The 15,136-nt window shown below is 37.5% G+C and overlaps 2 protein-coding genes across 3 annotated transcripts; one reads left to right on the top strand and one right to left on the bottom strand.

Annotated features, from left to right (window-relative positions):
- Positions 1-3,620: 3,620 nt before the first annotated feature.
- On the top strand, positions 3,621-5,215 carry LOC121752430 (protein SRG1-like). 2 transcript variants are annotated; one of them, XM_042147499.1, is made up of 4 exons: positions 3,624-3,996; positions 4,065-4,312; positions 4,400-4,721; positions 4,873-5,215. In XM_042147499.1, exons 1-4 carry the CDS (start codon positions 3,763-3,765, stop codon positions 5,107-5,109), a joined length of 1,041 nt encoding a protein of 346 aa, XP_042003433.1. In that variant the 5' UTR covers positions 3,624-3,762; the 3' UTR covers positions 5,110-5,215. The 2 variants fall into 2 exon arrangements, with proteins under 2 accessions (XP_042003432.1, XP_042003433.1); XM_042147498.1 differs by having other exon boundaries at positions 3,621-3,996; positions 4,065-4,721.
- Positions 5,216-5,397: 182 nt separating this feature from the next.
- Positions 5,398-7,889, bottom strand: LOC121752428 (arogenate dehydrogenase 2, chloroplastic-like). The gene is made up of 2 exons (XM_042147497.1): positions 6,577-7,889; positions 5,398-5,733 (listed from the first exon to the last, which is right to left on the bottom strand). Exon 1 carries the CDS (start codon positions 7,738-7,740, stop codon positions 6,601-6,603), a length of 1,140 nt encoding a protein of 379 aa, XP_042003431.1. The 5' UTR covers positions 7,741-7,889; the 3' UTR covers positions 5,398-5,733; positions 6,577-6,600.
- Positions 7,890-15,136: the final 7,247 nt, after the last annotated feature.

Below are 15,136 nucleotides of genomic sequence, written 5' to 3'. Positions count from 1 at the left end.
TTCCTCCAACTACTCTTTTCACAAATTTTTTCCACAAGCTCATCGTACGAAATTGTTTCATCCAACATAATGAATCCTTTAGCAAAAGGAGGATCATACGAAATAACTGCTCCGGGAATTATCTTTCCACCCCAATATAAATTGACACACCACGTCATACTATCTGCAATAATGTAAAACACAAATAAATATGTATTATTTTTACATTCATCATTATGTAGAGTCAGCCAAACACTTGACAAAATAATTCTATTAAATACACTACAATATATATTATCATAACAATCCATTAAATATTGGTAACAAAATTAGGTCACAACAATCCATCAAAATATTTCTATTAAAATATATACTATCATAATAATCCATCAAAATATTAGTGTGCCCATAACAATTGGTCAAACTATTATATTAATTACACTACAATATATATTATCACAACAATCAATCAAATATTGGAAGACTAATGTTTAGAAGAATGAGTCTAAAATTTGATATACTAACCGATTAGAAGGACTAATGTTTGGAAGAATTAGCCAAATTCAAAATATCCACGCTTAAATCCACCACCGGGTCGACCCGAGCGAAAGGTTTTTCTGCCTTGGGAAGGGTTTTCACGTTTTGGGGAGGGAAAGTGTTTAGGGTCGCGATGTTGGGGGAGATCTGATAAGTATATGGCTCAACAGAAACACGCCGACCGAAATGGCGTTTTTAAGTTTAACACGTCAACCTTATTGGCGTTTCTATAGTAAATACGCCAACTTCAATGGCGTTTTAATAAGTAAACACGCCAACTATATTGGCGTTTTATCCTAAAACACGCCAATTAAGTTGGCGTTTTTAAATGGCTGTATTTTGTGAAAATACACCTAAAATACGACGCGATAATAAAACGCCAATGATGTTGGCGTATTTACTAATAGAAACGCCAATGTGGTTAGCGTTTTTCCCATTTATGGAATAGATAACAAAATGGGTACATTTACGTAATCTTTAGTGTGAACTCCCCATAAACCCGATTTTCCCTTTAGCTAAGGCCGTATAGGAAAAATAAATTTTACATTAGCTCACATTCTGAAGTTATTTTCCCCAATTCCACTTTGAAACTATTTTCCCCAATTCTACATTGCATGTGGATTGAAATAGCAGATGAATTATTTTCTAATCACATCCAAATTTACAATAAATAATTATAATCAATTCGGACATCACATGTATAAATAAAAGCTAAATCGACCTTATCCATGTTGCAAAAACGAAGGTTAAGGATGTTGTCCCAATGAGCTTGTATCTCAGCGCTGAATCTTCCAAATCAAAACCCACTCCCCCAACTCCTTCCTTCTCCTTGAGCTCGTCATCCACTACGACCCCATTTGCTAAGCTTTGCTTCTCTGCAGCAATTTCGCGCTCCCTCTCTCTCTCTCTTTAATGCGGCAAAGAGCCTCAAAATTCAATCTTTTCTTGAAATCCGATCAACGGCTGACTTCTTAGGATTGAAGTTTTAATGTCTGTTCCATATGAGAAGCTGAAGAAATTGCTATCCAAGTTCGGGATAATTCGGGCCGCCATTTCTTGATTCGGAGAAAATTGGAGGATCTGAGCTTGGATTGAAGGAGAAGTGAAGAGCTGAACGTGAATGTAATCAACGTGTGTGATCATGGGATGAGCGGCTGAAATGAACACGACAAGTAGACCAACATACTTTGCTACGATTTTCTTTGTATACATGTGGCACCCAATTTAATTGAAAATTTAAATTAGAAAATAGAGTAAGGGTTACAAGTGATGGTAAACATATAATGATTTTACGATATTGGTTAAAAATATCTTTTGAATTATTTTATCCCGCACAATTGGAAACGGGCCAGATTTACTCCTTTTGGACGGCGATACGTCAGTTTGATCAAAATCATTATTTTCAAAAAATATTAAATATTTTAATATAAACAATTTAAATGGCGTTCAAGGAAGAATTAGCTGGAATGGAGGAATTAGCTGAAATTGTTATAGGAGAATCTGTATGCAGAGAGTATCCGATGGATCGCTTAAGGAGGAATTAGCAGAAATTGAATGGAGAAGAAATCGAGCTCACCGTCGGAGCTATCATTGCTATTGTCGTTAAAGCAATTGCAGCGGTTGCGTGCGCATTTCACGGCGGCGGAGCTCGTTTTTATCCTCCATGGAATTCTCAACTATTTTATCCAAGCAGACCGAGCTAGGACGAAATCTAGAGGACATTGGTGAACATAATGGTCAAACAACTGCTTAAGCTGAGACTTAAACACCGACAACTTCACGGCTGAATTCTCATCGGAAAAGTTGATTTTCCACCCTGTTGATATCGCTCATCATCTAAGTGCGGCGCCTCGTCGTCCTCGAGGGGAGGCGCTTGTAGGCGGCGTTGCAGAAGGAGACGGCCATGATGACATGAATTATTTTGTTTTTTAATGGCCTTTACTCAGGACCCTCTTACTTTTCCCGATTGGTTATAACAAATTTTGTTTTTTAATGGTCTTCAGTACCTCTTACTTTTTAATTTTTTGGTTATAACAAATTTTGATTTTTATAGGCTTCACTCAGGTTCCTTTTAATAGTTTTCACTCAAGTCACTCTTACTTTTTTTCCTATTTGATTATAACAAATTTTATTTTTTAAATGCCTTCATTCGAGTTCCTCTTACTTTCCCTATTTGGTTATACTAACAAATTTTGTTTTTTAATAGTATTCACTCAAGTCACTCTTACTTTTCTCTGTTTGGTTAAAACAAATTTTGCTTTTTAAAGTCATTACTCAAGTCTCTCTTACTTTCCCTATTTGGTTTTACTAATAAATTTTATTTTTTAATGGTCTTCACTCAAGTCACTCTTACCTTTCTCCCTTTGTTTAAAACAAATTTTGTTTATTAAAGGCATTCACTCAAGTCCCTCTTACTTTTTCCTATTTGGTTATACTAACAAATTTTGTTTTTAATAACTTTCAATCAAGTCCCTCTTACTTTTACCCTATTTGGTTATAACAAATTTTGTTTTTTTAAAGGCATTCACACAAGTTCCTCTTACTTTTCTCTATTTTGTTACTATAACAAAATTTTGTTTTTTAATGATTTTCACTCAAGTAACTCTTACTTTTCCCTGTTTGGTTATAACAAATTTTGTTTTTTAAAAGCCTTCACTCGAGTTCCTCTTACTTTCCCTATTTGGTTATACTACCAAATTTTGTTTTTCAATGGTCTTCACTCAAGTCGCTCTTACTTTTCTCTATTTGGTTAAAACAAATTTTATTTTAAAAGGCATTCACTCAAGTCCCTTTTACTTTTACCCTGTTTGGTTATAACAAATTTTGTTTTTTAAAAGCATTCGCTCAAGTTCCTCTTACTTTCCTCTATTTGGTTATAACAAACAAATTTTGTTTTTAAATAATTTCACTCAAGTACCTCTTATTTTTCCCTGTTTGGTTATAACAAATTTTGTCTTTTAAAGACCTTCACTCGAGTTCCTCTTACACTCCCTATTTGATTATATTAATAAATTTTGTTTTTTAATGACCTTCACTCAAGTAGTCCTTACTTTTTTCTATTTGATTATACTAACAAATTTTATTTTTTAATGGCCTTTACTCAAGTCACTCTTGCTTTTTCATAAATGATTATCAACATGTAAAACACTTTAACACGTTTGAGGCACAACCTCAGTCTATAAAAAGGGAGATATTGGCCTAAAATCTACACAACATCGAGCTTTGAAGTGTCACGGATAACTCAACATGGCTGAAACAAAGGATCTTCCAGAAGAAGCAGCAATCTTTGGCAAAACAGCTCATCAACTGTCTAAAACCGGCTACGGGCCACCGGAAAGCTATATCTGGACAAATAAAATAGAAATTGATGCACCTTTGGCCACAGACATCCCAGTCATTGATGTTAGCCTGCTGGCTTCCTCCAGTGATGCTGAGCTCACCGCGCTCCACTCTGCTCTCACCAAATGGGGCTGCTTCCAGGTTCTAGCTTATCTTCCTTTTATATGTATGCTATTCACCAGGAAAAATGAACCGATTCTTGACTGCAGGCAGTTAATCATGGCATAGAAAGCGCCTCCCTGGATGAAATGCGCCTTCTTATCACAGAATTCTTCCACCTGCCGGAGCTGGAGAAGCAGAGATACACGAGGGAAGGAAATGATATTGAAGGTTACAGCAGCTGTCCGCCTGTTGCCAGAACCCAAAAATTCGAATGGTCCGATAGGTTGCATCTTCAAGTCGCTCCAGAAGACGGTAGAAAACTCAAATTTTGGCCTCAGAATCCAGAACCTTTCCGGTATAAAAAAAATGCAGGTCCTCTCATAAAATTGAGTTCTGACTACACAATTGATTTAATCGAGAACAATTTTCCATGTACCTGCAGAAAAGTATTGGAAGACTACTCTGCTAAAATAAGACATGTGGAAGAGCAAATCTTCAGGGCAATAGCAAAGACATTAAGCTTAACTGATGAAGACTGCTTTGTGAAAAAGATGCCCACCTTGTGTGCACAGTTCAACTACTATCCGCCATGTTCAAAACATGATCAGGTTATTGGTCTCCGTCCACACACAGATGGCACTGGAATAACTCTTCTGTTGCAGGACAGCCAAGTACGAGGCCTTCAGATACTTAAAGACAATCAGTGGTTATCAGTTCCTATAATACCTCAAGCACTGTTCGTTCTGCCAGGGGATCAGCTCGAGGTATGTGCATACATATATACATGTATATAATGTAATACTTAAGGAAAGCTACGATGTAAGGAAAATAAGTGGGATTACCTTGGATTAGGGAGTAAAGCAATTCTTGAGAAGTCAATCTTGTAACATGTTCTTCCTGATTGTTTTCCTGCAGTTAATGAGTAATGGAATATTCAAAAGTACATGGCACAGAGTAGTTATAAACTCAGAGGCCGAGAGGATCTCCGTGGCTATGTTCTTCTTTCCTGATATTGCAGATGAGATTGGACCACTGGATCAACTTGTTGATGAAGAAAGACCAAAAATGTTCAACAAAGTAACAAACTACAAAGGGGGTTATTACAACTACTATCACCAAGAGAAAAGGGGTATAGATGCACTTAAAATATAGTGGTTTTTCATCTTGAGTATACATATGCAGTATGCATATAATAATCATATGATCCTAAAAAATATATTCATATGATCCATAAATAATTACTCAAGAGTTTACAAAATTTCTCATTGTTCTTCCAACTTTTGTATGGGTTATTTTGATCAATTCATATTGTTAATGCCTCACTAGGAAAATCTTATAATTCAAATATATCCAACAAACATATGAAAAAATCAAGCAGAACCGCCAAAACTAAATCATCAGCACCTCACAGCAGGTTTGGAAGCCCAGAACATGATATAATTAATGAAGAGAGAATCACCGGGAAAGGAACTGATATAATCAGACATTACATTACAACGTAGAATTATTCATCTAGAACTACATGATAAAAGGCACTGGGAGCTAGCATGATCCTGATGAAGCTCACCCGATACAATATCTTATGTAAAATTAAGACATAGAGCGTAAGTGAAACAGAATACAGATCAAAAGAAGAAAAAAGAACAACTAGAGAGATTGCAAGGATAGAGTCTCTCATCGATTAGTTAGTCTTCCATCTGTACACAACTAGATTCTCCACTGTCTGTAGTTCTATCAGCAGGATAACATACAGAACAAGGAAATGGTGCTTGACACCTGAGGTAAAAATGAAAAAGATACTGTAAATATGGGCTACATATTACCAGCAAGTACCTATGGAAATCAAATGAGTCCTAGTCAAGTCATTTACTCATTCTCATGATTTGTAAAACAAAACAATCTAGAATTGAATGTTATCCATTTCCAGTCTTTGGAAATGGATATGATGGATCTTACAGCATTGTTCATTATTATCACAAGGCACTCACTACAAGTTTTATAGTACGTAACAAGGTAGATAATAAATATATCACCAAGCATAAAGGTGATCGACAGTTACCGCACAGCTTCCATTTCAAAGTAGAGCACATCAAGGTTCAAAATCACAATTTTTCAATAACAAACCATTTATCAGGAGGGTCCAACTCCAACAGAGCACATAGCACATAGTACACAAAAAGTGGTAAATGATAACGAAAACAACCCAAAAAGAGTACAGTGCACAGATAAAGATACCCCTCTTGTTAACAACCATGCACTCTGATAAAGACACTAGTCGTTCCTCTCACTGTTCTCCTATATATACCTCAAATTAAACATATTGCATTATCATTCAAGACAAATACTCCGAATTACAGAATCTGACAAGTTCTTACTAAATTCTAGCTTTGCACATTAATCTCCTGCTTTATTTAGAACTGACAAACGATCAAGAATGAACTAGAGATATCTACTTCCAACTTTAAACAAGATTCATACACTGGAAATCAGACTTTTACTTTTCTTTTAATGCTACACAAGCAATATGAATCTTGTCATGCTATACATTGCATTCGATCATTTCACAACATCTCTCGCCCGATTCCATCAATATACGATGATCGAAAGACAGGGGCGTACCTAATAAGTACAACACAAAGCAGCCTAATTGTTCTTGTTGGCAACGGCCTCCGATTGAGGTGGCAACAACGGAGTCCCATTCTTGGGCAATTTGGCCAGCATGGGCCTCCGGTGACCTCCCTCCTCCGACTTCCCAAACAACTGCTTCCTCAAGGCCTCGTGCAAGTGGCCGAAGAGCTCCGTCTTCAAGGCCTCAAACGCCAAATCCAATCTCTCCAGCTGCTCCATCGCATTCTTGTTATACATGAATAGCCCGTAGTATAAATCGAAACTGTCGCTGGCGGTGTTCTCGACCAAATTCAACAGCGTCTCGTAGCCCTTGGTGTTGATCGGAGTGCTCTCGAGCTGCAATTTCTCGAGAATCCTCCCCATGGTGTGCGTGATGAACTGCGAGCCCGCGGCGTAGCGATCGTGCTCCGAGCAGCTCATCTCCACCATCGTGCAGCCTTCCTTTTTGAAAATGTCCAAAAACGTCTCGACGCGGTTGACTCTCGAGTCCTCGTTGCCGATCCTCACCTTGTCGAACACGAACGGCAGATTCTGCCACGTCACCTTCCCGCTCTCCGGGCCGAACATCGGGTGCGTGCAGAGGACGTCGAAGTGGTGGGGGAGGACCTGCAGGAAGATGTTTTTGGGGAATTCCTTCACGGAGAGGACGTCCACGAAGAGCGTGTTGCGGCGGAGGCGCTGGAGCGGGAGGGACCGGAGGACGGATTCGGTCGAGATCACGGAGGTGCAGATGAGGATGACGTCGGGGTGCTGCTCGCAGAGGTCGTGCGGGTCGGTGAAGAAGGCGGCGCCGAGGGACTGCGCGACGGCGTGGTAGTTGGAGCGGGAGTGGGCGAAGACGGTGTGGCCCTGGCGGATGAAGGCCTTGGCGAGGAACTGCCCGAAGTTGCCGAACCCTACCACGGCGATTTTGAGCTTGCTTGACTGGCTGAACCGGTTGAACAGGTACGCCTCGTAGTCGTACGGCTGCGCGGCGTCGATTGCGCGGATGCAGTGCGGGCGGCGGCGGAGGCGGCGGTGGGAAGGGGGCGGCGAGGGGAGCGACAATTGGTCGGGGTGTTGGTGGTGCGATAGGAGGTGAGATGTACGGGAGGAGGTGGCGGTGGAGGACGGCGGCTGAGCGGCGGCGGGTTGGATTGAAGAGAAGGAAGCCATTGCTGCTGAATTAAGGTGCTATTTACGGTTTATGCGGTTGATTATGGATGAGCAGAGTAATTATGGTGTATATATGTGTGTAAGCTGACCCGCAGTGAAATGTGTTTGTGCGTGTGGGTTTTGGTGGTAGTTTGAGGAGGTTTGGTGTCCTGCTGCTTTGGTAGTTGAGCTTTGAATCAAATCAGGTGGTTGCAATTTTTCATTTTTCTTCCACATTAAAATGTGTTTTTTTTGCTGTAAATTTATCATGACAAAATGAAAAATAAGTGTTATTTTTCTTTAAAATAATCATTTCGCCTCATTTTTTATAAAAAAAGGAATCTTTATTTTTCTTATTCTCATTTTCACACCATATTAGTCTTTTTCTCATAATAAGTTTAAAAGTGACTTTGGTTATAAAGGCCAAACAAAATATAACTCTAAAATTAACGTCCCAGTTTGTATTTTGTAAATTATTTCATCACAAGTGGCAATGTGCCTATTCCATGACTAAAATTAAAAAGATTTCGAGATCCAGAAAAACAATAGAATATACGACCAATTACAAATTTTCACTTTAATTTATTCATCCGCCACGTTCTGCGTATAAAATTAAGCATAAAATGTCAACTATGTGGAGACTAGGGATCCATCATATTTATTGTAGTACCTAGACATGCACAAATCGAACCGAACCGCTGGTTAATCGGCAGTTCGAAACCGTCGGTTCATGAACCGGTACTGGAATCGGCACCGGCAGTTCGGAGGTTCAAGCGGGCCGATTCAGGTTCGGGAATATCGTGAACCGTAACCGGCGGTTCAACGGTTCCAACGGTGGGATTCCGGCTAGGTGTGCTGAAAAACCGGCGGTTTCTGACATAAACCGCCAGTTTTCGTCAGAAACCGTTGGTTTCTGCCGGTTCAGGTGCTTTTTCAGGTGGCAAAGCATAGGTGGCAGTGTATAAGCCTAAAAACCAGTCAGAAACTGCTGGTTTTCGTCAGAAACCGTGGAGTGAAACACCGGTTTTGGACTGACCGCCGGTTCAGGCGGTACCGAATTTGAAATTTGAATTTTTTTTATTTCTTCCAATTTTACTCCTATAAATACCCTACTTCCCCCATCATTTTTACTCACCACATTCGTGTGTTAACAAGGATTTCCTTCTCTCAATCTCAATTTCTCTATTCTCTCATCATTCTCTCTAATTTCTCTATATTTGTTGTTGTGTTCGTAATTTACCATTTATTCAATACTCCATATTCCATACTACTTTCATTTTGCACTATGTCTTCTTCTCGTGGTGGATCGGGACGTGGTGATCGGGGCAAAGGAATTGCCCAAGATCAAAGTAGTCTCCCTCAAAATCAAGGCGACCTAGTCGTCGAGAAGTAATGGAAGAGGTTTCCCGAGTGGCGGCTGAATGCATGCAAGTAAGTTCTAAAAAATAAAATTATTTTTACAATTCATAATTTCATAAGATTGAGTTTTTTAATTTTTTTTGGTGTTCCTAATTAAACTTCAACTTATATAATATTTATAGATTGAAGAAGATTATAGGACCGTCGTGCTACTCGCTGAAATGCATCAAGGTGGGGGCGGGGGCGGGGGCGGTGGTTCCCAACAAGATGACGAGTACTACGTGTCTATATCGTCGGACTCGGACAACAAAGATGATAGATCTCATTCTCGTATTCCATCTAGCACCGGCGGAAATGAGGACATGCCTCCTCCCCCTCCACCCACTAACACTACAAAAGCTTTGAAATCAGATATTTTTATTAAACACTACAAGAAGGTCCCGGTGGTGATTCCAAGTCCTCATGATCTGCAGTCTCAAGAAGAGACGTCGGCGTTTCATGCATATTGTAACTATTGTGATAAAGTCTACAAATTTGCGAGTGGTGGGGGATATGGCACCCTCCGTCGTCATTTGGTGACAAAGCATCCGGTAGAATGTGGCACTACCTCTACCCAAACCCAACTAAACTTCCAACCCAATGGCTTAGGTTCGTCAGGTACGCCTCTTTTTAAATATGATCAAAAAAAATTTGCTGACGTTATGACTAGATGGGCTGCAATGAAGCATTTTCCTTTTAATGTTTATGATGACAAAAAATTTGAGGTTACTATGCACAGTGGTTTGAATGTAGCTATCAAAAGAGTAGGTCGAATGACCGTTCAACGATCTACCGTTAGACAATGTTTGGAGAAAAAAGTTGAATTATCACGTTATTTACTAAACTTGGGACACGAAGTGAACATTTGCTCAAATGTATGGACTGATTGTTTTAACAGGCATTCATACATGGGCATTACGGTTCACTTTGTGGACAATAGTTGGACTTTGAACAAACGTTTAATTGATTTTAGAGAATTTGAGACACCACACATTGCACCCGAAATTTCTTCTTTAATTATTCAAGTTTTGAATGAATTTCAATTATGCAATAAGATATTTTCTGTTGGTTTTGATAATGCAACTGCTAACACTACAAGTATTAATGACTTGATTGCGACTTGTGCTCCGGTTATTGGAGGTAAGTATTTTCATCAAAGATGCATATGTCATATTTTGAATTTATGTGTGCAAGATGCGCTTGAATTATGACAAAAGCATGTTAGTCCTATTAGAACTGCAGTTAGATTATTCCATCAAAAGCCACCTATTGGCAAAGCTTGGAAGAAGTATTGCTATCAAAAGAATGTAAGAAATACGAATTTTACCATGAATGTGTCTCATAGATGGAATTCGACATACGATTGTCTGAATTCTACTTTGACGCATAAAGATACTTTGTGTGATTTTTTTAGAACCTATCCCGTTTCTGAGTTATATCTATCGCATAGTTGTTGGGATCATAGCGTGGCTTTATTTAAATTGTTTAAATATTTCAAAAATACAACTGTTGAATTATCGGGTGTTTATTATTGCACTGTTGTTCGTGTTTTAGAGCATTGCATGTATATATCACTTGGTTTTAAAACTGCGATGAAAAATGCTTACTCTTCACCTGAATTGATGTGTGTTTTATATTATATGATTGAGAAATTGCTTAAGTATTTCAGAGAGATTCCAACGGTGTTTTTGATTGCAAAGGTCTTGGATCCAAAATGGAAATTAGCCGGTACCTCCAAGATTTTAGATTTTTATTATAAAAATTTGAGTTCTACCTCCAAGATTTTAGATTTTTATTATAACAATTTGAGTTCTAATGATCTTGGTCCACTTAAAACATTGCAATCGGATACCAGTGACGAATTCGGAGTAGTCCTCTTGGAAACATTTCAAATAAACCTCCCGGACCGGTCAATTATCCAACAAACCTTCGAGTTTAACTTGCATGCTCTCTACACCGAATATGAAACCAAGTATAACAATACCCACCAAGTCAGAAGACCCCCCCTCCTCAACAACATAACTTTGGCTTCGCATTTCAAGCCGATTATGATGACCCCGACGCGCAATCCCAATTAGTCGACATATACAGTATGTTAATGATTCTCAACTCATCATTTTGCCCATTTAATTGTATCCGATATAATAATATGGAAATTGTAAAATACAAAAATCGATTTGGTCGATCCAACTTTATTCGTTTTTTGTTTTAATGATTGATAAATAGTGAATTAATTGGGTAGGTAGAGGCTTTTTTTCCAGCCATTCTTTGTAATACCATCCGAACTCCAAAGTTGACCATATATTAATTAGGTAAATATGATGAAGTGGTTTAATTGAAAATTACTCTAAATAAAAATTTGATAACTTATAGTTGGATGCATAAAATATACACTATTAATTGGGAACATAAATAATACTAGGATTAATTGATAATTGATATCCGTTGGCACTTGATATTACCGAGTAGATCACATGGAAATGAAAAAGGTTAGAAACTTAGAATACAGTTTTGTAACTTGTAGATATTCCATACATAGTTCAACAATAAAAACTTAAAAGCAGTGTGTGATATTTTGAAGCTGTTTGTCAGAACATATTTTAAGTAAACTTGGTATTCTTAAGCTGCTTAAGTATAAAATTTATATGATTTCTGCTCAAAGTTCTAAATACTATACTAATAGTGAGCGAATTGTCGTGTACGCAAAATTTGTAGATGCAATTTCCATGGGAATTAATCTTCACCTAACGCCTTTTTAAAAAATTTAGACACACTTTGTTAAAAATGATCATTAATAAATATCTGATCACAAATTATAATTAATCCTTATAAATTGTTTCTGATTATTTGCATTTTACACGGGAATAATATAATCGCACACGTATGAAAATTCTATGCGGTCCATACCATAATTAAATTTATATTATACAGTTTTCAATAAAAACAAAGGCGCAGACCATATTTGTCGTGTCAACGTGATACTAATAATACAATTTGTACTAACACGAAGAAGAACATTAAAGTGACACGCTTTTATATGTGCACAATAATTACACCACCACATGAAAAAGTAATAAATTCAAACCAAATTTAAATATTATCGTGTCACACAACAACGATACGAAAAGTATTATGCTGTGTCATATTAATGCAAAATATGAATGCAATGTATTTAATACTGATTCATTGATCATTTTGTATTTGTTGATTTCGTTTTTTTCATTTTAGATCAAAGATTCGGGCGCCTCAATATTTACTTGCTTTGAAATTGTCTATGAGATTATTTAAGATTAATTTTGTTGTACACTGTGAAAAAGGATGAATTGAATAGATTTAAGAGGTATGATACAGACCAAATATAAGAACTCATCCCAAAAAACTAGTCTGTTATGAGAAAGAGTTCATTTAGTCTATATGACCCACATCAGTTGTTCTCACAACCGATGTGGGAATTGAGTCCGGAACATTCGACCCTCCTTTAAGGGCCAACGTCCTCGTTGGTCACGGCTGGTTCTTTGCCAGAAGGCCACTCCGTGGGCCACCACTCCGAGTTCTCGTTGGTCACGGACTCACGGCCACGTTGGTCACGACGGATTCTTTGCCCGGCCACCACTCCGAGCCGTTTGGGCTCTCAATGAAAGCACCAATTGATACAGACCAATATGAGAACTCATCCCAAAAGACTAGCCTGTTAGGAGAGAGAGTCCATTTAGTCTATATACCACACACCAGTTGTTCACATAACCGAGGTGAAAATTGAGTGCATAACAGTATTCGTTAGAAATAACACATTGATTTAATAACTTTGACATGTTTTGGGAATTCTGAAATAAACACATTCTATTTTATGTTTTTTAGTACTGTATGATAACTACAAGGTTCTGGATTTTATTTTAATAAAATTTGTGTGACGTTTATCATATAATGATGACGTCATGTAAATGCAAAAAAATATAATATTACTACTAAGTATTAAACGAAAAGTGATAGAGTTACAATATTTTAAAAGGTATAAGAAAATTATTAATTTAATTAATTGCTATTTCAGTCTATACAAATTAAATTACGTATATCACTACATGAAGCTAATCTAGTGATTTGGTATATCAATCTAAACTAATATCTGTGAAAGTGTGTCCATGCAAACTACTGGAGCTCGGCTTCTGAGCTCGGAAATGAAGCTCGGCTTTGAGTCCGGTTGTGATCGAGTGGTGGAGCCTCGGCAGCTCCGAGAAGAGATCAAGAAATAAAGCTCGGCTTGAGCTAGCCGAGAAAGGCAGTTCGGTTGATAGCCGAGAAAGGCAGTTCGGTTGGTAACCGAGAAAGGCGGTTCGGTTGATAGCCGAGAAATGCAGTTCGGTTGCTAACCAAGAATGGCAGTTCGGTTTTAGCCGAGCAGCGGTTATAACTAACTTTGGGAAATAGAGTTAGTTGGATTTTATTTCTTGATTCCATTATTTTAAAACATGAAACAAAATAACAAGTCAATTAACAAGAAACGGAGAGAATATTCATTTCATTAGTATGAACATAATTTCATTATTTTTTCTTTTATTAACTTTATCTATTTTTATGTTTCCACTCTGCTATTTTACCAATGTCAATAATTTCATCTATAATAGGACTGTTCTTTATCATAGGAGAAAATATTAATTTCCTTTTTTCTTTTCGATTTTTGAGTAAATTCATACAACGTTGTTGAAAAGTCCAACATAGTACTCCCTTCGTTCCATAGTAATAGAGACGTTTCTTTTCGACACGGAGATTAAAAAAATTTGTGTTAAGTGAGTTAAGTAAAGAGAGAATAAAGTGGAAAATGAAAAAGGTAGAGAGATGAAAAGAGAAAAAAGTAAGAGAGTAAAGTAGGTGTGGAAAAATATGTTGACTTTTACTAAAAAAGAAAATAACTCTATTATTATGGAACGTTCAAAAATGATTATATTACTATGCAATGCAGGGGGTATAACATAAATTCATAATTATGGGTCACTACTCACTAGCTACAACATAAACACCAAATCTGGTGGGGCATATTCATTAAATTACATACATTATTATTCCGCATATACATATACGGAGCGTATGTGTTTTATTTTAGAGACTACCTATAAGAATTAAGATAGTCTTACACGAAATATACATCATGTGGCAAGAAGATTGAATCTATTATCAAACAAATTTACAAAAAAGTAGTGAGCTAAGTTTGAATCATAAATCAATATATGTATAGTTTGTGGTATAAAAAGCGATTTTGTAAAATAAATTTCGTGCAGCATAGTCCAGCAAGCGACAAGAGCCTGCACAATTATTAGGTTGCATCATATTTTAATTCTACTACAAATAGTCCTATTATGGCCCGACATAATTCAGTTTTTCTTTGAAAAACTTAGACGGTTTGATTAAAATCGATTCACCTTACAGGTAATAATTTTGTATGACAAGTCTACCCTTATTTACTAGTACTCCAGTAATCGATATTTGTTTTCTGACATAAACTGCTCACTTACTTCGAAAGAATAAATTGCCTTAGAGCATCCACAATAGCGCCTAGCGCACCGCCTAGCCGAGCGCCGGCGCTAGGCGGTGCGCTAGGCGAACTATTGCAGCTGCCTAGCCGATTTCGCGGAAAAAAACGCCTAGCGCTCGTCGGTTCCGCGGCGCTAGGCGATCCGCTAGGCGCTATTGCAGCGTCCGGATCGCCTAGCGCACCGCCTAGCGCGAATTTTTAAATTTTTTTTTTCCAAAACACTATATATACGCGACTTGTCCGTCATTTTCATTCGATGCACTTGTATTAACACTGCACGACGTTAGTTTTTTTTTAATTATGTAATTTTTTTTAATTAATGTACTTTTTAAATTTTATTAATATTAGTGAATTTTCTCATTTTGTGGCGTAAATTTAATTCCGTATATTGTGTGATTGTTAATTATGTCATTTTATATAATTGTTATTAGTGAGTGGCTATTGATGTGGCTGGGCTCTTTATGATGTGGCTAGGCTATGGCTGGGCTATTT

This window comes from Salvia splendens, chromosome 10, assembly GCF_004379255.2.
Source record: "Salvia splendens isolate huo1 chromosome 10, SspV2, whole genome shotgun sequence".
Taxonomy (NCBI): Eukaryota; Viridiplantae; Streptophyta; class Magnoliopsida; order Lamiales; family Lamiaceae; genus Salvia; species Salvia splendens.
The sequence above is the reverse complement of the archived record's forward strand: the minus strand, read 5'-3'. Positions and strand labels throughout refer to the sequence as shown.

Coding starts and splice junctions, on each gene's coding strand:
- LOC121752430 (XM_042147498.1), top strand. CDS start 3,763: ATGGCTGAAACAAAGGATCTTCCAGAAGAAGCAGCAATCTTTGGCAAA. Junction 3,997..4,064: donor CCAAATGGGGCTGCTTCCAG/GTTCTAGCTTAT, acceptor TCTTGACTGCAG/GCAGTTAATCATGGCATAGA. Junction 4,722..4,872: donor TGCCAGGGGATCAGCTCGAG/GTATGTGCATAC, acceptor GTTTTCCTGCAG/TTAATGAGTAATGGAATATT.
- LOC121752428 (XM_042147497.1), bottom strand. CDS start 7,740: ATGGCTTCCTTCTCTTCAATCCAACCCGCCGCCGCTCAGCCGCCGTCC.